Source organism: Equus quagga, chromosome 3 (genome assembly GCF_021613505.1).
Source record: "Equus quagga isolate Etosha38 chromosome 3, UCLA_HA_Equagga_1.0, whole genome shotgun sequence".
Lineage (NCBI taxonomy): Eukaryota > Metazoa > Chordata > Mammalia > Perissodactyla > Equidae > Equus > Equus quagga.
The window spans coordinates 151,331,932-151,354,598 of NC_060269.1; the positions used below are offsets into that span (position 1 = coordinate 151,331,932).

At 58.5% G+C, this 22,667-nt stretch overlaps 1 protein-coding gene across 1 annotated transcript in view; it reads left to right on the plus strand.

Annotated features, from left to right (window-relative positions):
* Positions 1 to 22,667, plus strand: part of SORCS2 (sortilin related VPS10 domain containing receptor 2) — a gene marked incomplete at its 5' end in the record, with an annotated part of 487,825 nt that overhangs the window by 292,784 nt on the left and 172,374 nt on the right. Inside the window, one exon of the mRNA XM_046655787.1 lies at positions 4,925 to 5,024. Coding sequence (XP_046511743.1) covers positions 4,925 to 5,024 — 100 coding nt within the window. The remainder of the gene's footprint in view (positions 1 to 4,924; positions 5,025 to 22,667) is intronic.

Genomic DNA, 22,667 nt, shown 5'->3' on the forward strand with positions numbered 1-22,667 from the left:
ACCCTCCACCTCACCATGCTGCGCCCCCCTGAGCAGCATCACCCTGTTCTCCAGGTCACGTGGCGCAACCCCCTCTTGCTCCTCAGCCCAACATCTTGCCCATCCCCGAGTGGTGCTGATTCCACCTGCGGGCATGTGTCCTGCCCTTCCTTCCTGCTCCTCTCACTGCCACGCCCGTCCATCTCGGTCCCCTGTCCCACCTGCTGTCACAGAAGTTTCCTAAAATAGCAGCAATGGCAAGCTCCTACGGCGTGTGCTTTGACGCCGGCACCGTCTAACGCTGCCATGCCATCGCTCGGCTAATCCGCTGAGACGGCACTTTCCAGATGAGGACACAGGTCTGTCCCTGCACAACCTGCTTATCCTCTTTAGAGGCCGCCCACGGCCTCAGCCTGTGTCCACGCCAGCGAGTCCATGAGAAATAGGACATGAGCCATGCGTAGAAATGTTCTTTAAAAAGTAGAACGAAACAGTTGACGTGAAAAGACCTAGAGGAACCTTAAACGCATGTTACTAAGTGACAGACGCCAGTCTGAGAAGGCCACACACTGTATGATTTCAGTGTATGACATTCTGGAAAAGGCCGAACTATGGAGGCAGCAAAAAGAGCCATGGTCACCCAGGGTGGGGTTGGGGGAGCCGGTGGGGGATGACTAGATGGAGCACAGAGGAGCCCTAGGGAGTGAAACTGCTCTGTGCGATGCTGGCATGGTGGGCGCACGTCGGCACCCATTTGTCTAAACCCACAGAACATGCACCCCCAGGAGGGAACCCTAATGGAAACTGTGGACTTCCGGCGGTAATGACGTGTCCGTGTGGGTTCATCACTGGTAACAAATGTACCATCGGGAGGGGGATGCAGATGTGGGGGATGTGTGCGTGCGTGGGGACGGGGGCTATATGGGAAATCTCTGTACCTTCCTCTCAATTCTTCTGTGAACCTAAAACTGATCTAAAAAAATATTAATTATAAAAAGAAACAGGTGAAATTAATCTTAATAGATTTTACTTAACTAAGTATATCCAAAGTATTATGTCAACATGTAACCAATATAAAATTGTAATGAAGTATCTTACATCCGTTTTTATACCCTAAGTCTTTGAGATGGGTGTAGGTTTTACCCTCCAGCCCATCTCAGTTCGGGCGACTTCGCCACATTCCCAGTGATCCGCAGCCTCCCACGCTGAGCGGGTGCTGGACTACAGAGCAGGCCCCACCTCTCTGTAGCTCAGGCACCCTCAGGCCCCGCCCCTGCCCACCTACCCACCTCCGGGCCTGTCATCTCTCTCGGCCCCCTGCAGCCCTCCTGCTGCCCTCTGCTACCGCTGCACCTGGCACCTGGCTCACATGCCCACCTGGGGAAGGCAGAAGGACACCCCCAGAGATATCACGTCCTAACCCTGGAGCCTGGGAGGAAGTCACCGTACAAGGCAAAGGGGCCTCTGCAGATGTGGTTACGTTAGGGATTTGAAATGGATGGTCCTGGATGGGTACTCAGAAGGGTCCCTGCAGGAGGGAGCCCGAGGGAGATCTGCCTGCAGGTGAGGACATGTGACGGATGATGGAAGCAGACATTGGAGGGATGCACATTGAAGATGGAGGAGGGGCCGCAAGCCAAGGAGTGCAGGAGGCCGCTAGAAGCTGGAGAAGCCAAGGAAATGGCTTTTTCCTAGAGCTCCCAGAAGGTGCAGACACCTTGATTTTAGCCCATGAGACCCATTTCACCCTTTGACCTCCAGAACCATATGATAGTAACTTTGTCTCATTTTAAGCTACTAATTTGCCACAGCACAGGAATCTGACACCACTCCCAGATGGAGTCCACCCAGCCGGCATCAGCGTCCCTCCCCTCTGGGCCTGTAACCCACTGGGAGCCCCGAGGCCAGGCGGGAGATGAGGAGGGCCCGGCTGAAGGCGGGTGGAGATGCTGGGACGGACTGTGAACGACTGAGGAGGAACAGTCAGCGAGAGCGGTGCTGGATTAGACTGGCGGTGGGGGCAGTGTGGGAGTGGGGGAGCCGAGGACGTCCCCTTAGAGTCTCCCAGGGCTCTCTGGACATGTCCCTTGATGTCATTGCTTACCTGGAATTACCTGTCTGCTTGCTCTCTCTCACCAGCCAGCCTGTCATCCCCACGGGCAGGACGGCGTCTGTCCTGCTCACCGTGGGATCCCCACCCTCTGTGAAGTGGCTGGCTCATAGAAGGTCCTCAGTAAATACACGTGGCATGAAAGAATTTGAACGAATGAAGGAACTTGAACTCCCGGTCCTTAGTGTGGGGCTTAAAGCATAAAAGAGCTGAACAAATATTGAAGGAAGCAGTGAATGAGTGGATGAATGAACTGGTGTTCCCAGTCCCTGGCAGGAGGCTGGGAACTTGGGGTGAATGGATATTTGAAGGGTTGGATTTGCACTGTCCTGCAGGGTGAGGGTTTTTGATGCCTCGATGGCTGCTAAAGCAGTGGCAAAACTTTGGTTTAAACAGATCCCTCCTTCGCTCTCCCCAGAGAAGAAGGGAGGGCCATCCCATCTTCAGGGCCTTTGCACATGCTGTTCCCTCTACTTGGACCACTGTATTAGTTTCCCAGGGCTGCCCTAACAAAGGACCACAAACTGGCTGGCTTAAAACAATGGAAAGTTATTGTCCACAGTCTGGAGGGTGGAAGTTCAGGGTCAAAGTGCCAGCAGGGTTAGTTCTTCCTAGAGGATCTGAGGGACACTGTGTTCCAGGCCTCTCTCCTAGCTTCCAGTCATGGCCCAAAATCCTTAGCATCTCTTGTCTGTCTCTGTTGCCACATGGCGTTCTCCCTGTGTCTGTGTCTAAATTTCCCACTTCTTATGGCACCAGTCACTGGATAAGGGCCAACTCTACTCCTGTATGACCTCGTCTTAACTTGATGACGTCTGCAAAGACTCTATTTGCAAATAAGGTCACATTCTCAGGTTCTGGGCAGACATGAATTTGAGGGGACATTACTCAACCTGGTACAAATGGCTTCCCCCAGCCAGGCACTCAGCACTCGCTCTTCCTTCCTGTCTCTGCCCCAAGGTCCCTGTGTCCCAGGGGCCTTCCCGGCCCCTCTCTCTGAGACAGCAGTCCCACGGCCCCTCCAGCCCCCTGCACTGTGGATTCTTCCCTCCCTGTCGCACCTGACGCTGTGACATTGGTGCTTGTTTGTCTGTCCCTCTTGCCACCTCGCCCCACTACAATGGGGCCCCTGGGCAGCAGGGCCGTGGTGGACGCGCTCCCTGCTGCAGGCCCACACCAGCAGGTGGCCTTGGGTGCGAGATGTGAGCAGGCTCCTCTAGCCACAGGGACACACACACATATACACACACACACAGAGCTGGCAAACACAGCCATCTGTTTCTGAGGGGCTCTGGAATTTCCTGGGGCGCTGGATCGATCCTCTGCTAATGGGCCTCTGGCTCCCTCCTTCCCAAAGAAAATCAATTCTCTGCGGTTTACAGAGTAAGCGCTGCCCTAATTATACCTCCTGGGCTCCTTGGCTCGCTCCAGCAGGTCCTCCCCGGGGAGGCCCAGGGCAGTCTGAGGCCCAGAGGGTCCTCTCCTGCCACCTGGGGAGGGGCTGCTGGACTCCCCGGGGATCCGGGGGCAGGGGTTGCTCTCTGCCCTGGCCAAGGAGGGACCTTGTGACCCTGAGGCTTGGGAGGGACCCAACCTCTGGGGACATATGGCCACTGAACCCCGAGGCGATAAACAGGGGGAAGATGGGGAGGCTCTAGGCTCGCCCTGGGACCCGAGCATCTCTGGAACGCCACACTTCGGATTCAGGATGCGAGGGACAGTGCTGCCCGAGGACCTGGCCGTCCCTCCCACTTGCAGCCGGGCACACTCTGCAATCCCAGCACATTTTCACGGGGTGATAATAGGGAGCGTCGGTTTCAGGGTCACGAGGACTCTAAGCTTCCACATGGAGTTAATTCCACGTCCTGGTGTAGCCACTGCTTCCAAACCACAGATGTAAAGTGGCCCTGAGGACTTCTCTCCTGTCCTTGCTGCTGGGCTGGTGGCTTTAGAGCCCAGAGAGCCCTCAGAGATCCTAGCCTGCACTCTCCCGGTGTAGACCAGGAAAGGGTGTCCCAGGCAGGGAGGGACTGGCCCGGGTCATGCTGTGCGGCGAGCAGGTCTCCCGACGTTGAGCCTGGGGGTGGCCCTCAGAGCCAACACAGGGCCTGGGGTCCCATTTCCAGCAGCGCCTTGAGCTCCGGTACCTGCCGTGTCCCCTGCATCCTGTGGGCACGCGTGGTCGGGTGCGGCTCCCTGGAGGAGTTCAGGGTCCGGAGTGGGAAACGGACAAGCGGACAGGCCACCATGGGGCCTGGGCACAGTGGGCGGACATTCTGTAGAGCACACGGGACGCCAGCTCTGCAGGGGACGGGCCAGCGTCCACATCCTGATTCGGCCACTTGCTGGCTGACGGATTGAAAGCTGGAATTTGTCCCCTCTGAGCCTCTTCCTCATCCTCTGGTCATCTGCCAGACAGACGTGGTGACATAGTCTGTCAGGGTTTTGCAGGGAATCAGAGACACAGGGACCTAGAGGTGCTGGCACGTATGAGGCCCCCTCCTAAACATGAGACCAGCTACAGCACAGCTAATACACGTGTGGACAGGGCGGGACGCCGAGGATGGGGCTCCGTGGGGAGACTGGCTGGCATTCACAGTCAGAGGACCTGACTCCACATCAGGGCTCCAGCCCTGAGCGCATGCTCAGCGTCCCCCAGGGAGCCCTGGTCCCCTCCCCTGCCACCTGGGGCGCACTGCTCCCTGGCGGGAGAGGACTCCACGTCTCCATGTGAGGGTGCCTGGGGCTCTGTGCCCACACTCACGCGTGGCCTGTGCTGGATCCGTGGGCTCCTGGATGGGCACATCACTGACAGCTGTCGTCCTGTCCCCCCAGGTCGTCGGACTTCGGGACGACCTACACCAAGCTCACCCTGCAGCCTGGCGTCACTACCGTCATCGACAACTTCTACATTTGCCCGACCAACAAGAGAAAGGTATGTGCTGTGCGGCCGGTTCAGGCTTTCACCCTTCCCAGGTCCACGCAATCCGTGTTGATGAACGTGTTTTAAAGGACCAGCTGGGCCTTTGGAGAAAGACTCTGCCCGCCCATCTGGGTGCATGTGTCCTCCCCGCCCTGGAGGCGGCATCTGTGGGGGGCAGAGCAGGAGGAGTCAGGGGCGCCGTAGAGGGGAGGAAGACTCTGGTTCTGTGCCCTTGGAAGGCAGAGATGAGCAGGCCCCATCTTCTGCGGGCCTTTTTGTTTATCTGGTTTTGATTTGCCTTTGATTTTTCCTGAGCTTTACTTTGCTTTCTTGGTCTGAGCGTGTCTCCTAACTGTGCTGTCCGCTGGCTGCTGAACAGGGAACTTTGTCGCTTTGAGGCTACCACCACTCCCGCCAGGTTCCATGGGAGGACCCGTCTGCAAGCCCATGGTCGCCCCTGGCCACCCTGTGGCCCCAGAACGAGGTCAGAGGGGGTGCCCAGGCAGAGCCGTCCTGCCTTCTCCACTCCATCCAGAGAAGCAGTTCAGTGCTTCAGAAAGGGACTCGGGCAGAGCAGGTTCCTCACGAGAAATGGGATGCAACCCCATCTTGCACAGCGAACTGTGACATTGGGAGTTAGAACCCAGAGCCTGGTGCGGGCTTGGCGCGAGGCCGGCCCACAGGCACCGAGAGTTCCTCTGGGGACTCTAAAGGAAAGGTTGGAGCAGCGCAGAGCCCGTGGAACCCTCTGTAAACCAGGGAGCGTCTTGGAGAGGGGGTTGGCAATGCCCGACGGCAGGACAAGGGGCACTCGAGGGTCTGATGGCTCTGCTGAGGGCAGACAACGGGCTCAGGGAGTCGGTGTGCGCGTGTGCTGGCAGGTTCTGCGAAGACCAAGGGCCTGTCGCAGAGGGTGATGGCTGCAGGGACTGGGGTGGGCAGTGCCGCTCACCAGGCCTGTCCAGGTAACCTCAGGGGCACTTTTTAATGGGATGTCGTCTTTCTAAAGGGTGTCCCCCTTTCCCCGACTTGTACTGCTGTGATAGCTTCCTGATGACAGAGCTGGAATGCAGAGGTCGGGAGGGCTGCTGGTGTGTGGAGATGGGGGACCTTCCCCTGGGGACGCCAGTGCCCACCTGGAGGGGAAGGACTTGGGAACGCAGGGAGGGAGTGTGGCAGTCCCTGCGGCTTTCTGGACCCCACCCTGGGGCTTCACACGTGTGATCGCTCTCCGTCCCACAGGGCCAGGGAAGGAGATCTTGTTATCCCATTTTCCAGGGCAGAAGACTGAGGTGGGGAGGTGAGAGAATCACAAGGCTGGTGGAGGGAGGCCTGGATTCGAACCCAGCTCCACGTGGCCCAGAGCCGAGGGTCCTTCCTGTGGAGGAGTGAGAGCGAGTGTGAGGGAGTGAACCCCCCGCCACACACACAGCATCCACACCTCAGCCCCGCTGCTCCCCGAGCTGTCCGCCTCCTTCGTCAGGCTCTGCTCCATCCTGGTCGTCGCCCCAGCCCAGGGTTAGCAAGGAGACGGAGCTGGAGTGGAACCCTCGCTCTGCCGTGAGCTCCACGCCTTCCACGGGTGCCACCCACCCTCTGAGCCGCAGCGTTCTGTTCTGTGGGGAGCAAGTGAATGGCCAAGCAGTGCCCCTGGCCCAGGGCCTGGCACAGCAGCGTGAGCAGAGCACGGAGGCCCTCGTTGCTGGGAGGCCTGAATGCTTGGAGGGGTGCAAGGACGGACCTCTAGTCTCCCTGCCCACTGCCACCGTTCTCCAGGGAGTTTCTATGATTCTAATTCGAGACAAGGGCTGGTCACTGGGGCCCGGTGCTGACCCAGGCAAGAGGCCCCTCCGTCAACCCCAGGCTCCACCCAGCAGTGGACAGAGGAGGCTGTGCCATCCCCTGATTTCTGTCTGTCCAGCCAGCCTGGTGCTGGTGGCCTTCCCCCGGCTGCTGTTCACTCCAGGCAAACTGTCCCTGTGAGGAGACCCCAGGATGTGATGGTGCCTCTGGAGTCGGCCCCACAGGCCGTGGCGGCTTCTGGAAATGCAAAGGGTGGAGGCAGCGGTGGCAGTCACAGCACTGGGAATTTCTGGGGCCGTGAGTTCAGGGCAGGTTTTGCACGGAGGCTGGCTGGACAGTGGGGAGGGCAGACAGACCTGGCTCCTGCATGTAGCAGCCTGGGACATGTGTTCGCCTCCTCAGAGCCTCGGTTTCCTGCCTGTAAAGGGGTAGGAGGGCTAATGAGAGATGCAGGTAATGGGCAGGGGCTCAGCAAAGGGATTTCCATGGGGCAGGGGCTTCTGGGGAGAATAAAGGGCCCAGGAGCCAGGCGTCAGCATCCGCCACCTTGGGGCCGGGGCAGACGGAGTGCTGGGGGGCGCTTGGCGGAGCCTCCTCTGCAGGCAGCGCTGGGAGGGGAAGCAGGCAGGGAGAATCTGCATCTTTAAAGACAGGACCACCTGATGGGCAAGGCCTGTGAGAGGTGATTTGACAATTTGGACGTTTAGCCTGGAAATATCACTGAGGGGAGAAGACGGGGTGTGGTGGGGGCCGGCGTTAGAGGACTGGAAGGAGTGAATGAATGAATGAATGAGTGCCACCACAGCAGCAGGTCCTGCTGAATGAATGCTGTTGCCGCTTCGCCCAGCTGATCCCCAGATGTCCGGTGCAGCTGGGAGAACAGGGGCAGAGGGCCCGAGGCCGCGCTGGGCGGGGAGTCCCCACCCCACCTGGATGGGGCCCGGGTGCGCCTGGAGCTCAGGGCTCCTGCCTGGGGTTGCTCAGGGCACCCTGCATTTGCAGGGGTACCTGGGGGACAGCGCTTGGGCTGTGGAGCCCCAACTCTGCCATGACCCCTAGTGAGGGGACGTGAGGGAGGTCCTGGGTGTCCATCTATAACTGAGGGCAACAACTGAGGGGGGACTTGACAGCTAAGTGCCGACTGCAGTTCACTCGTAGCTGCCACTTAGGGTAGAATAGTGGCTCCCAGAGGTCCCCTTCCCCATCCCTGGAACCTATGAATTGTCACCTATGTGGCAAAAGGGACTTTACAGCTGTGATTAAGTTAAGGATCTTGAGACCGAGAGATGATCCTGTATTCTCCGGGTGGCCCCCCCCCCCCGCCGCCCCCCGGTGCTCCCAGGGTCCGGGGCAGCAGAGGGCGGGGCCGAGAGTGTGGCAGCTGGGAGGGCCCGGGAAGGGCAAGGACGTCAGGGACGCGGCGGGCTGGGCGTGAGGGCAGCCTGGAAGCCGACCCCTCTGTTTCTCTTGCTGGAGCGTCGGGGCTCAGCCTGGTCTGGATCTGGCTCCGCAGCTCACTTGCTCTGCGACTTTGCCCGAGTTCTGAACTGGTGACCAGCACCCGCGCGGCCCCCCAGGCCTGCGTGCACCTCTCTGTGTGGAGAGAACAAGTTCAGTGTTAGTGAGAAGAACAAGGGGGCGATTCGTTCTCCAACTAACAAGGCAGCCGACCCTTCAGGGCAACGCTCCCGGCGGCCTGAGCTTCTGCCTCTGGAGAAGGAAACGCCACCTCCTCTGTCTGAAGAGGTGGGACAGGTGCTGAGTGGGGCTGGGGACAGATCCCGCTCCCTGGAGGGCAGGACCCACTGGAGGCTCCTGATGATGGCGGGTCAGGGAGGCCGAGGCGAGCAGAGGCCTGAGATCCAGGCTGCAGGCTCCACCGCTCACCAGCAGGACAACCGTGGCCATTGCTTCAGCTCCCCGTGCCTCGGTTTCCTCGTCCGTAAAGTGGGTCCTAACAGTTGAATGAGGATTGCATGACTTGACGCCCGTGCACTGCCTAGAACAGGGCCTGGGACACCGTGAGGCTGTGCCCCCAGAGCTGGCCCTGCAGCAGAGGCCTCCGTGGGTGGGAGCTTGCTTTGATTTGGTTTTAAATGCATTTAGAGGCAGGCAAGTCACTGTTACAGAAAAAAAACTGATATAAGACCATGTCACGCAAGGAACGGGGAAGCCATGGGGGCTGGTGAAGGTGGAGGCAGGACTCGGGGCCACGGGCTGGTCTTCAGACTTTGGAAGGGTGGTCCTAGGGAGCAGGGAGCAGCCCGGGCAGACCGCTCGGCAGAGACCGTTATTTCATTCCGCTCCATCTCCTCAACCGTGCACGGCCCTTAGCACTCGGCCGGTACTCGGGAAACATGCGTGCGGTGGGCTGGGTAGGGGGTGCGACCCTTCAGGGCAAGAGATTTCCATTTAATATAAAGCAAACATGTCCTTCCATCGTTGCATCAATTTATGCAGTCGTTCCTGATTCCTGGGTCCCCCTCTGGTGATCATTCACGATGTGCACGCCCTGGGCCAGAACGTTGATCATATCCATTTATTTGGGGGGAGGTGGGTTTGCATCATCACCTCCATTACCCAGATGAGAAGACAGAGGCTCAGGGAAGCTGGAAGATTCATCCAAGGTCCCCCAGCTGGTAGGCAGCAGAGTGTTCACTGATGCAAATAAATATATCGAGTGTCTCTCTGCCCTTGGCATTGGGCAAGGATTCGAACCCGGGTCTGCCAGACGCTGGAGCACCCTTTGTCATACCCTGAGCTCACCAGGCAGCCCCCCAGCAAAGTTCTAGGGAGCAGGTGGGGCTCCCCATGTCTATGCCAGCACAGCCCAGCCCACTTTACCGGAGGTTGGAAATCCGTGGCTCTTTAATGTGCTATAGCTGCACTAGGCCCCATCTGACCACAGCTGGGCTGGGCAGGATCTGATCTAGGCAGACTGTGTTTCTTCTTCAGTCCTCAGTTTCCCTATCGTAAGATGAGGAGGTTGAACTGGAGCTTCTCCAAAGCCCCTTCTAGCTCGGACATTCTGGACTCCCCTGGCCCCCTCCCAGCAGAGGAGCAGCACCTGGGGAATGAGATGCGTATGAGCAGAAGCCAGACTCCCCTGTCTCGTGTTGTGCCTCGGCTTTCTCCCCTCGAGAAGGCAAGTCCACTTGATCTCTAAGCTCCCTGGCACCGCCGATGCCCATCCACTTGGCAGCCGCAGAGCGGGGCCCTACAGAAGCTGGCAGCTGCATGCTCGCTGCTGGGGAGAAAGAACTCTTCAATCTCATAGACAATAAATTGGGATTAAGCACCTACTATGTTCTGGGGTCCCTTACTGGGCACTGGGGTGCAGAGGTGAAGTGGACAAACCACTCCAGCCTTCTAGAACCTTTGAGGGTCTGGTGGAGCCCTGAGAAACTGAACCTCTCCTGCTGCGTTTTGGTGGGAGGAATAAGAAAAGAGGATGTAGTCGGCCTCCAGGAGAGGATTCACCGGGGCTGCGTCTGATCTGGGAAAAGAAGGGCCCTCATTTGCAGGGGTGTCTGCATGAGCGTGTGCCCGGCGGGTCCACCTCCCCTGTTATCGGGTAATGGATAGGCTTTGCAGGAAGACGTGAAGACTATTAGGAGTTCATTTAGCAATAATTACAGGCCAAGCAGCACTTTATAGCTTCTTAAGAGACCACTTTGCAACCTGTCTTACAAAATGAATTCCCTTTCATTTTTGTCTCTCCTGCGGTACAATCAGAGCTCCCAGCCTTGTTGCCCATGGGCAGGGCATTGTACTATTGTCATGGCATGACCAGAGACCCCAGGGCCCTGACAGTCCCCAAACATCCCCGTAGGCCTTTTGTGCCGTCTGCAATTCCTACATGAGCTTTGGATCAGAGCACCTCTCTGACTTGACCGTGAGAACACCACGTACCGGGAGAGGGTGTGAAAGCGTGGCCCGGGGGAGCTGGCCCGGGCATGGAATTGCTTTCAAGTGTCGTGGTTAATATTAAAAGTTCATGTGAATTTTCATTTTCCTTCATGATACATCAGCGTTGGTTTGAATACTAAAATCACACACACATACACTCACTCAAGCACGTTTTCAACAAAAAGCCTTTGTCAACCTGCTGACCCAGGGAACGCTCCCATTTTAAGCCCCACGAGCTGCTGGCTCTGCCACCACCATGGATGCTCCAGGGCGCAGGACTCCTCATTGGAGAGGCACAGGGCAAGACCTCCATCAGTTAACCTATTCCTTCATTCTGCTCACTCACGCAAGACGTTTTGAGCAACCGCCATGAGCCAAACACTCAGGATGGTGAAATGAACCAAACCAAAATCTTGCCTTCGAGAAGCTCCAAGTGTCACAGAGAGTGAGACATCCTCTTGGAAGAGGCCGCTCTGACTGTGATGACGACCGGTCCAAGTTCCCAAGGCCCTTTATTAATCAGGCTCCATACTAGGAGCTTCGTGTGTGTTGTCTCTAATCCTTGCAACGCCCCTGCAAGGTGAGGGTCCCTGTGCCGTCTTATGTACGGGTGACAGGAAGAGAGGCCCAGAAAGGTCCAGTTGCTTCCCTAAGGCCACACGGCCAGGGTCAGCCAAGCCAGGATTTGTGCCCAGGCCCAAGCGACCCATCATCACGGCCCTTTCTACTGCCCCTGACCCCTTTGAGCAGCTCTGTACCGACACCGAGTGGCCTATCCTCAGGGTCACCACAGTCTCCCCCTCCGGTGGGCGGGAAACCGAAAGGAGAGGGAGCCGAGTTCAAATCCAGGTGCTGCATTTAGCCAAGCTCTCTGGACCTCAGAGCCCTGGCCAGGAAGACGAGAGACCCTACCTCCTGCCTGGGCTGCCCCACGTGGGCACCTGTGTCCTGCAGCAAAGGGAGACCCGGGCTCTGTAATTATTCCACAGCCTGTGCCACGTCTGCCTCCTCGGGACTCTCACAGTGTTTCCGGAAAGACAAAAGGATGCACTTTGTTCTGCCCTTTGTCTCTGGATGTTTTTCTCCTCCATGTGTGTAGTTCAGCCCTTCTTGCTTTGATCTCAGATTTGGCTCCAGGTGCTCTCTCTGTCTCCACCTCTCCTCCACTCAATTACCCACCTTCTATCCTATAAACCTGGTCTCCAACCCTGACCCCTTTCCTGCTGCCGAGGCCCCGCCCCCTCCCTGCTGCCGAGGCCCGCTCCCTGCCCTCCAGCAGCTGACCTCTTGACCCACCCCTGTCTCCTTCCCTCATCTGGGCCCAGGCAGCACATGGTGGTGGTCGGCCCTCAGGAGGGAGCTGAGGTTAGCCCAGGTCCCATGCACGTGGCCACCGCAGACCCCCTTCTGTGCTCAGAACGCCTGCGGTCTCTGGCCACGCGGGTCCAGATGGAGAGCCTGCGGCGGTCTTGCTGCCGGCTGCGTCCTGCGGGATCCCCTAACGCCCTTGTCGAGGAACCTGGGAGCCTGGGGTCTGCTCGTGTGCTAAAAAGTGTTCTTGGCAGCGGGAGTGAGTTCTGGCTGTTTCTCCTCGCGCTGAAATGCTTATGGGGCCCTGTTCCGTTTTGCTTTGGAATCATTCCTCCAAGTGCTGACCGGCGTTCCCTGCTCCCCGGCCCCAGCGTCTGACAAAGAATGTGTGGTGAGGAAGGGGCCGAGGGACAGTGGGGAGAACTGGGCCTTGAGGGGGTCGGATCCCCGAGTCCCTCCCTCCTGGCTCTCTGAGGTGTAAGATGGAGGTTAGATGTGAGGATGCTGAGCAGCACCGGCCCTGGTGGCTGAGATGAAGCGTCAGTGTTATGAGCACCAAAGGGGGCCAGTGCCTCCGTGCCCCTGAGCCAGGCCCAGGGCATGTGACATGCAGGACACAGTCCTGGCATGCAACTGGGACTCTAAGAGGACCAAACCCGCCCACTGCATGTCTTTCCCAGGGCATGCTGTTCCCGGTGAGCCTGAGCCATGCTGGGGAAAACAAACCCGTCCTTTTCACCACTCCAGGAGGATTCACTCTCTCCCTGTGTTTGGGGAATGGGTTTGAGGCGCACATTTAACTCCAGGAGGTGAGCCGAAGGGTCCCCATGCCTGGTCTGGGGCTGCTGCAGACCTGGCCACACCTGCATCTGTGGCCTTCCGAGGTACAGGGGCGTGGGCACCGGGGTGTGGCACCTTCACACGCGGTGCTCACGCTCAGGATGCCTCGCCAGCCCAGGACCTAGGCTGAGGCGGGGGCTGCCACCTATATGAGAAACCCCTCAGGGAGGCCACTGACGCACCCTCGTGGTGTGCGCTCCACTGGTGTAAGGGGAGGCCGGGCGCAGCAGGGCCGTTCCCGGGCGTGGAGGTGGACAGCTCTTGCTGATTGTCATTTCTGCTGTGGGTTTTTGACTACCAGGGAGCACTCACGGTGAAGCACAGTTGCAAACTGAGGTCTTCTCGAGTGATGGTCTCCAGGCAAGATGCGTGCAGGCCACCAGCAGGGGGTCCCAGCCCTCCCTGGGAGAGGCGAGCCTGAGTGGGCTGTTCTCATGGGAGGTGGGCTCGTGCAGTCCCCCGGATGAGATCAGATGTGCAGGTTTGCTTGTCTTTTAAGAAAGCTCTTTTGCTTGGTGGGGAGACTGGCGTGGACTGAGGGAGAGCCACTCTCCTTCCATCCATCACCCATCCCCTCATTCATGCAGGCATACTGACCCACGGCATCTGTGCCACTCCAACACCTGTGAGGTGGCGTCCAAGGGAGAGAGGATGAGTCTGCACCTGGTGGGCGGGGGCACGAGGAGGGCAGGACAGGACTGGAACATTGTGTGAGTAGATGATGCCCCAGCCTTCTGGCATGAGCAGCGGGTGAACAAGGGTGCCGTTCTGTGAGAAGGGGACTGTGGAGAGGCAGCCGGCCTCAGGGGGAGCATGAAGGGCCCAGGATGGGATACGTGTGTCCACCAGCCTGGGGCATCCAGGGGCAGCACCTTGGGGTGGCCTGGCTGGAGCAGGAGGCAGCGGTGGGGTCTGGCGGTATGGAGGAACCGCATGGGCCTGCTGACATTCTGATCCCGTGGGGCAGGCTCTCAGAGAGTCCCCTCAGCCCGGGACAGGCCCCCCGGCCTCTGTCCTGCTCTGGAGTTCTCTGGTCAGCTGTGGCACACAAGAGGAGGCAGACGGGGCGGGTTCTCGAGTCCCCTGCTGGGGGAGGGAGCCCCAGCTCCCTGAGAATAAAGCCAGGGCCCCTGGACACCCCTGTCACCCCCGGCCCCTGCCCCCGGCCCCTGCCCCCGGCCAGGCTCGGCACTCAGGGCTGTCAGTTATCAGCCTGGTAACCTGCCTGGTGGGAAGACAGGCTGAGAGGAGCCTTCGGGGGCTGGGAAGCAGACCTTGGGCTAAACGGGCCTCCCCCTCGAGTCAGCCGTGTGCTCCACTTCCCTGCAGGCCGGGCAGCATCTCCCGTCCAGGAGAAAAGTGGCTCAGTTGGGTCTACGGCATTTCTGTCTCAGAAACAGACTGAGCCCCTTAAAGCTCCAGCCTAACGCACGGGAAATACTCCCTCATAAAGCAATAGGTGATTGTAGGAGAGAGGAGAGCAAGGCAGCAGTCCTGGCTGCTCGGAAAATGTGTCTCCTGGGCCTCTGCCGCCAGAACCAAGGAAACGTGGAGGGGAAGAGACTGGATTTACTCTCCCTTCTGAAGACAGTGTGGAATCTTACACCCCGAGACCACAACCAAAAAGCAAGTACAAGTGAAAAGGCCACCCTGTGTCTCAGGGGCCGCCCACCTGTGGGGACTCCAGTCCTGTTCCCGCAGGGTCCCTGGGATGACCTGATGACACCTACTGCGTGTCAGACACTGTGCTCGGTGCTCTGCACATATGGATGTCCGTCCATTGGGGCTGGAGGGAGTGAGGGGCAGAGAGGCCAGGCTGGGAGGGGCCCTGAGACCACAGGGAGCCACCCTAAGGCACAAGCAGCAGCCCCAGGCAGTGAGGACAGCCACCTCGTCAGAGACCAGAGGCTTAGGAACCAGCGAGGGGCTGGGGTGGTGAGTGGGCTCGGGACCCATGTCTGTCTGGGGCTCACACCCTGCTCACCACAGCCCACTCCTCTGTCCTCTGCAGGCCCTGGGAAGCCCTGGAATTTGCTGGGACCCGCCTGCCCTCCCTTGACCCATAATTAAACCCTTCGCAGGCTGTCTCCAGGGTGAACCAGGGTGTGCCTCCTCCGTCCAGAACCCCCTTTGCCCCATCGCAACAATGCGGGGAGGTGAGTGGTCCCCATCCTGCAGAGCTCAGACACGTTGAGGGGCTTGGTCTTGGCCCCCAGGCTGGCTCGTGACAGAGTGGAGCTCAAACCCAGCCCCAAGTCCCTGTCCGTTTTGCTTTTTCTCCCCCGGCCCTGGCTGCCTGCAGGGGCTCACTCAGCTGTATCGCCAGCCTGCCCACAGGGAGGGCCTGGTGCTGGGGGGGGGCTCCTAGGTCTTCACATCTGGACCACCCACCTCCCGGCCATCATGGCCCCATCTCAGTATGAAATGTGGCCTCCGTCTTGGTGACCAAGCCCGGGCTGCTCCATACGCGGTAAATAATGAATGGTGCTGTGCTTTGGGCCAGAGAGCAGGAGACTGGTTTATTTCCCTGGTGCCTGAGGGGACCCACACGTGCAGGGTGACCAAGTCACGTGGCACTGAAGGTCAGCAGCTGTGTCCTGTGTAGCCACTGATGGAGGGCGAAGGAGCCTGGGGGCGGGGCCTCTGCCTCCTGGGCGGGGACGCTGCCCCAGCCTCCTGAAAAGCGGCCCCTTCTTGTTCCCCACAGCATGGCCCCCTTGGCTTCCCCAGTAAGTGAGAGTTGGGATTTAAGAAAACTTCTGACAAGCTGTTTGCCGCAGCCTGAATTTCATTCCTCTTCCCTTCAAAGACAAGGCCTTAGAAAATAGTGGCAGATGATGTGTTTGTCCCTTGTGCCGTGGGGGCTCCCATGAAGCTTGAAGGACCACAGCCAGGTAAAAGCAGCTTAAATTTGAAATGATGTCCGCAGTGGAGGACCAGCGGACCCCCGAAGAGCCTCTGCCACTTTTTTTTTTTGCATTAGCCTCTGTTCTCTTTCCCACGGCCTCCACCCCAAGGCTGCAGAATCCACTCCTGCCGTGTCTGTGTAAGCTGGTCTTAGCCAGGCCTTTGACGTGGATGGTGCCATGTCCCCACGGGTGCACAGGCAGGAACCCAGGTGTCGGCTCAGCTCTGCCCTCTTCCTCGCCCTCCAGATCCCGCCCATCGCGGACTCCTGCGAGTGCCCTGGACCTCTCTCCGTCTCCTCTGCCTCCCTATCCGAGCTGCCCTTCCTCTCGCCCGGCTCACCCCAGCGGGCTCCTCACCAGCACCGGCTCCCTCCATCCCTAACCTGCCTCCCTCGGCTTTCAGAGCCAGCTCTGCGTGGTCCGCCCAGCCTTCTGCTGTTCTCAGCGTGAAGCCCGGGCTGTCTGCTGCGGCCCGGCCCCCTCCCCAGCCTCATCTCAGCCCTGCAGGCCCGTGCCTGCTGACCACTGGCCGTCAGAGTCGGTGCTCCCTTCCAGCCCAGGCCCTTCCCCGTGTCCCCCGGGACACACCACCCTGCCTCCCAAAGGCACTTAGGACAGACGGTGCCTCTCCAGCTGTGGTTGGCCACAGAATGGCCCCCAAAGACGTCCACAACCCGCAGAACCTGTGAATATGTCCCCTCGCGTGGCAAAGGGGGCCGTGTAGATGTGATTACGCTAAGATCTTGAGATGGGAGATCATCCTGGATTATCCATTGTCCAGTGTAGTCACAGTAATCTCTGTAAGAGGGAGGCAGAGGGTCGGAGAAGGCCGTGTGAGGATGGGGGGAGGCGGTTGGAGAGACAGCGAAGGACGGGAGAGAGATAGGGAGGGAGACTGGAAGGGGCTACTCTGTGGGCTTTGAAGGTGGAAGGGGCCGTGAGCCGAGGAGCATGGGCTCCTCTGGAAGCTGGAACAGGCAAGACTGGAATCTCCCCGGAGCCTTCAGAAGGAAGCAGCCCAGCCGAGACCTTGACCTCAGCCAGGAGGCTGGTTTTAGCCCTTCAGCCCTGCAGAACTGAGAGAGAATAAATGTGTGTGGTTTGAAGCCCTGAAGTTTGCAGTAATCTACCACAGCCACCACAGGAAGCTCACGCCCTCCCTGAGGCACCCAGGGTCGCAGAGACGGCGGGGACCCGAGAATGCACGGCATCTGTGGCTCTGGAGAGCCAGCCACCATCGGGTTCCGCCAGGGCCCCCGTCGCCGCTCACTTGTTTGGTCCCATCCACAGCCAGAAAAACGCCAAGGGCTGGAGGGCCTCTCCTCGGAACGGAACTCTGCAGCGTGAGGGCCTGGCCCGGCACAGTGGGGTGGGCGTCTGCTGGGGGGTGACAGCCCTCCACTCGTGGCAGTGACGGCACAGTAGTGCTGGCTCTGGCAGCGAGCGCTTACAGTGGCCCCGGGAGTGGAAGGTGGGGCTCACAGCGCGGCCGCCTGGTACCGCCTCTCCAGTGTCGCAGCGGTGGAGACGCGGGTCCAGAATGAGGCAGAATCGGCACTTGGGGAAATCTCTGGAGCCCTCAAAGCCTTGTTGGTAAAATGGGCACCCTGGGCACAGGGCTTCTGTGAAGGTTGAGCGAGATGTCCCGTCCGCAGTGCTGGGCACAGGGTCGGGCACTGAGCCATTGACGAATCTGTGATGAGTGTCATCGCTGCTGACGTTACTGATCCCCATCCCACTGAACCCACAGGGGTCCTCGTCCTGCAGGGGAGCTGCCTGAGGCTCGGAGAGATGGCTGGGGTGGTGCGGGCTGTGTGGTGGGTCTGGGCCCCCACCCTGCGCTGTGCCCACGCTGTAGCCCTGGCTCTTTGGGGGCTTGTCGCTGGTGAGGCAGAGGGAAGCCCCAGAAAGTGCTTTGTACGTATATTCACAGCATGTGTACGTCACCCAACTTTGGCAGTTGTATTCTTCAATTTAAAAAGGTGCTGATGGTGCCCCCTCCTCCCCTCGTATACACGTTCCCCAATATCCAGGAATTTGGCAAGTCAGATGGCTTATCCCAGAGGTGTGGCTGTCCATACCAGGAGAGATCATCGGATATTAGGGAAAGCCTAAGTCAAGGGGCAGTATCGTCTCGTGTGCTTACAGGAGTTAGCAGGGATGCTGGGACAAGCCACTTCGCCTCCTTCTGAATTAGAGTTTGGTTGAAAACAGGTTTATCTCCATCTACCTCCTCCAGCCAGTTGGAGGTCATGGGAAGGACTTGGGGGCCATGTTAGTGCTGTGGAAATGAGCAGCCTGATGGATCAGTGGTGTCAGTCTTGGGTGTCAGGGGGATAGAGTGGCAGCCCCCATGTCACATAGCGGCTGTCTGTACGTGACCTTGGAAGGGCCTTCCATTTCTAGTGTTCTCTGTTCTAGTTGTTTTCCTTTGACAAACCAAGTAAATACCTGGCGTCACCCCCCACCCCCACTCTGTTAGTCAGGACTCATTTGATTACAAGTAATATGAAACCACTCAAACAAGAAGAGTAATACATTGGTTTATGTAACTGGGGAGACTACTTCCTTCAGGCACAGCTTGATCCAGGACCTCCAATAGTGACATCAGGACTCAGTCTCTCTTTCTCTCCATCTCTCAGTTCTGCTCTCCTCGGGCTTGGCTTCAGTTTCAGGCCCATTTTTGCTGTTTGGTGGAAAAGATGACCTCTGGCAGCTCCAGATACACATGATCCTCAGCACCTTCAGAGCAGCGAGGTCCTTTTCCCGACGGTTTCAGCACAGGTCTCAGGGAAGACTCCCTTTGGCCAGGCTGGGGTCGTGTGCCCTGTTCCTAAAGCAGTCAGTGTGGCTAGCGTGAGCTGACGCTCTGATTGGCAAGCCTGGTCCCGTGTCCTCTGAGGGTCAGAGTCAGACCCCACAATTGAATGGAGTGAGGGGAGGATGGTTCCCCACACCAGGCAACAAGGTTCCAAGAGCAACAGCGGGCGGACAAAAGCAGGAGCCGCCCGCGGGCCGCGCGCACCAGCGTGCACAGGGAGGCCATCAGCTGATGCTACTACTGTTGTCTCTTCTAACTCTACTGTTGACAAATAACAAAATCCTCCCTTACTTTAGAAGGTTTTTCTTTGAATCTCAAACTCCGTCTCCCTGCCTGTTTCAACTCAGTAGCTAGTGTATCTTTTTAGCCTGAAAGGAGGGCCTCGCAGCCCCCAGCTTTCCGTGGAGGTGCCCTGCCCTGACAGAGTTCCGGATGGGGCCCCAGAGGGCTGTGGGGAGCTTTGGGGGAGGAGCTGGGGGGTTCCCGTGCCAGAAGGCCCTGGACCAGGCCAGCCCTGGGGCGTTGATAATCTGCCGGTCACTGGTCCCTTCCGGCCGTGGGGTGAGCTTTGGCAGGCACTGGGCCCCTCTGAGACCCTGCCTCCTCACTGGGGTGCGGGCACTCCATACAGGAAGGAAAATATGCAGTAATGCCTATGAAGGGCCCAGCATTGCCCGAGTGTGCAGTAGATACTCAATTAATGCCTGTTCCATCTGTGCCACCCACAGCCCGCTGCATGCACAGAGCTCTTCTTCAGTGCGTGGCTCACTGATTCTCTCCCCATCGGGTGGGGGTCCTTGAGGGCCAGCACCACGTCTTATCCACGTGTGCCCCCAAGGCCCACCCAGGGCGACCACATTATGGCCCCAGGCACTGACTAGAACGGACTGCACCAGCTCACAGCGCCAGGGGGCATGTGAAAGCCGGCCCGGATAGGGGGCTGGGCCTGGGCGGGGAGGGAGATGAGCTCTCATATTCGTTCCCAAAGGCTAGACTGAATACGATGGAGCTCATATGTGAAGCCCCCGATGGACAGTTGGGGCAGGGCTGGGGGAGGGCAGGTGGCCATGGGGCACAGCAGCTCCTCCTTGCACCTCGGGAGCCGGCACGTCTTTGTTCCTTGTGTGTGTTTTATTTCACGCAGCCGAGGCTGAGAATGAGCACCATCCACGGTGCCTCCCTGGCTGTGAACCGCCGCAGACTGTGCCGTGGGGAGCCGTCTCCCCGGGCCAGGGTGCCTGAGGGCAGGTGGGGACCCGAGTTCCGGGCCTCCTGCTACCCCATCCTGGCCTGTCCAGCTCCTCTCTGGGCCTCAGCTTCTGCACCAGCAACAGGAAGTGTGGGCCTCCCGCAGCTCCGAGGCCCTCCTGCAGCTCTGAGGCCCTCCCGCACCGCTGTCACTGGCTGTGGTCAAAGTACAGCGGGTGGCAGCCAGGGGGCTTGGTGGCAATCGACAGAAACCAAAGCAGGCCAGCAGCAGCAGTGGGGTCTTTACTGGAAAGATGTCAGGTAGGATCAAGAATGACCAGAAGGCGTCTGGCAAAGGCAGGAGGCAGGGGACCGCAGGCTGCTCCTGCCCGGCCAGCCTCGCGTTTGTTCCCACCCGGGGCTGTGAATCAGGCTGCACTCTGCTTTCCTGTGGCCTCTCTTCTGTTTGGAGCATCTTTTTCAAGGTTGCGCTTTGTGGATTGTGCGAACAGATCTATTGACTGCTGGTGACTTGGCCCCCCTCTCCAGCTACTTCATTCCTGGGAGTTTTGGTCACCGCATTATTGCTTTTAGCTTGCCATGCAAGATACGCTGGATGGAGCTTTAAAAATGTGGTTGAAATTCTCAAGGGAAAATAACCTCAGTATCACTGGTCTGAATCTCTCAGCGCATCCTCCTCTCCTGCCTGCCCCAACTGAAAGCATTGCTTTTATAAATGGGACTCTGTCTTGGGGCAAAGCTCGGAGGGGCCTGTCCTCCCTGCCTGGCTCCGCAGGTGTGGACCGATCCCCTACTCCCGCTCGACATTCACCCCTTCGTGCTACCGATACAAATGAGGGCCCTCCTAGAGTCCCGCCGTTGTGAGTCTCAAAGTCCTGGAGAGAAGACAGATGAGAAAACGGCTGGTCCTAACACAGGGGGTCGTGCGTGCCGGGCCACAGCCGCCGAGGTCTGTGACAAGCAGAGAGGCCCAGCGCTGAGGCCGCTGCCCGCCAGGGCTCCCCGTGGGCTGGGGGCTGGGTGGGCTTGCCGGCCTGCATCGGCCTCAGGCATGAACTCCACTCCCCTCCCCAGACCTTCTCTGAGCTTTTCATCAGATGCCTTTTCTGTTGTTTAAAAAAATTGATCAGTGCCTCCTGGGCCGGGTCCTGGTTTGTGAAAGAAGACTGTGATTAGGTATATGAATAAATTGTAATACACAAATAATACCACCGTGTAATTACTCGGGTATAAGAGAATAATTACACGGGTGATTATGCTCCGTAATCGTCTGGGCTGCACGCTCCGCAGACTGTCGCTTTCTTAATGGCTGCGGGCTCGATGACTGCTCCTCACAGCCCATAAATAGACACCTAAGGACTGGCCACGGTGTGAATCCTAATTGTCATGTAATTAGAGAGCAATTAGAGAGTTATTTGTCCCATATAAATTGCCCGTTCTATGTCCTCTGAAGTCCTGCTGTACTTTTAACAAGACGTGGCCGCCTCCCTCTCTTTGGGGAAAGCCACGCCTGCTCTCCCGAGAGCCAGGCCCCTGCAGGACGGGGCAGGTGGCCTTGCCGCGGGTCCTCAGCAGCGTGTGCCGTATCACTGTTCTTTCCCCGCTGTTGTGTGGAAGATAGAGATCCCCAGGAAGGCGTCTTTGCCCCGCCCCGGCCCCTGGCGCTTTCACCAAGGCAGAGGGTGATCCTGTGCTGACAGCTTGACCCGGACGGGGGGACGGCCAGAGCGGGGGCTTCTCTGGGGGACGACACTGATTCCTCAGACAAAACAGTGTCAGCCCTGCCCAGAGCTCCCGCAGGTTCCCTCTAAACTGACTGTGTAGACAGAGCGTCCATACTGCCAGAGACAGAGAGACCAGGCTAGGAACTGAGACCTTGCACCAAGTGGAGAGCTCAGGAAACAGAGCCCCCTGCCCACCTGCAGGACGCTGGGAGACCCCCATCCAGGCCTCTCCACAAAGGCCCACCACTCCTGGGGCGACATGCTGGCTCTCCCTTCACACCTGCCCGCCTCCCCCTCCAACACCCCAAACTCCGCATGCGTACAGTCTCCAGGCGGGAAGGGAGGCGGGGCACCACCACGGGGAGATGCCGTCCTGCGACGTGCAGTCCCTGTAGAAGCACGGTCGTTGTGGGCGGAAGATGGGCTTTAGGAGAAAGAACCGCGATGAAACGCAGCTCCCCGGGAGAAGGCAGAGCTAGGAAGGGAGCTGGTCGGATCAAAGAACACCTGTAGGACAAGAGAAACGTCAGTGACAGAACCGGAGGGATTTTGGAGTATGAAAGAACAGAATGAACTTGGCAGGAAAGATGAGTCAGTGACTTGGAGGATAAACTTAGCAAGTTCTCACAAAGGAACAGGCCCTAGCAAAAGGATGGCGGGAAGACGAAAGATGCCAGGCAGGGGAGGAGAGAGCGCCCGCCCCAGGACCACCGGCGCTTCCAGACAAGGATCCAGGGCGGCCAGAGCAGAAGTGGTCATGCAAGGGCGGGGGCGAGTCCTTCAGTGAAACAAAAGCCTTTGTCACGCCTATCCTCACACTCTGGATTTTTTCCTTTAACTATGAAGGAAAAGAATAACGTAATTTTTCTGAAAAAGAAAAATTATTTACAAAAATCTCGCCATTACAGACATGTTTTCAGTATAAATTTCAAAATAATAAGCGAGACTTCAGCGGCTACAGATAAGTGCGGGAAAGAGGATGTCAGGATTTCGAGCCCGACTCGAAATCAGCCGGCGTTATAGGTTTCGGGCACCAAGAGGCGTCCTGGGGAGCAGAGCCTCCTAACTGATGCGGCGGGTGCCTGTCTGGGGAGGAAATGCCTGGAGGGGATATTCTGGCCGCAGGGAG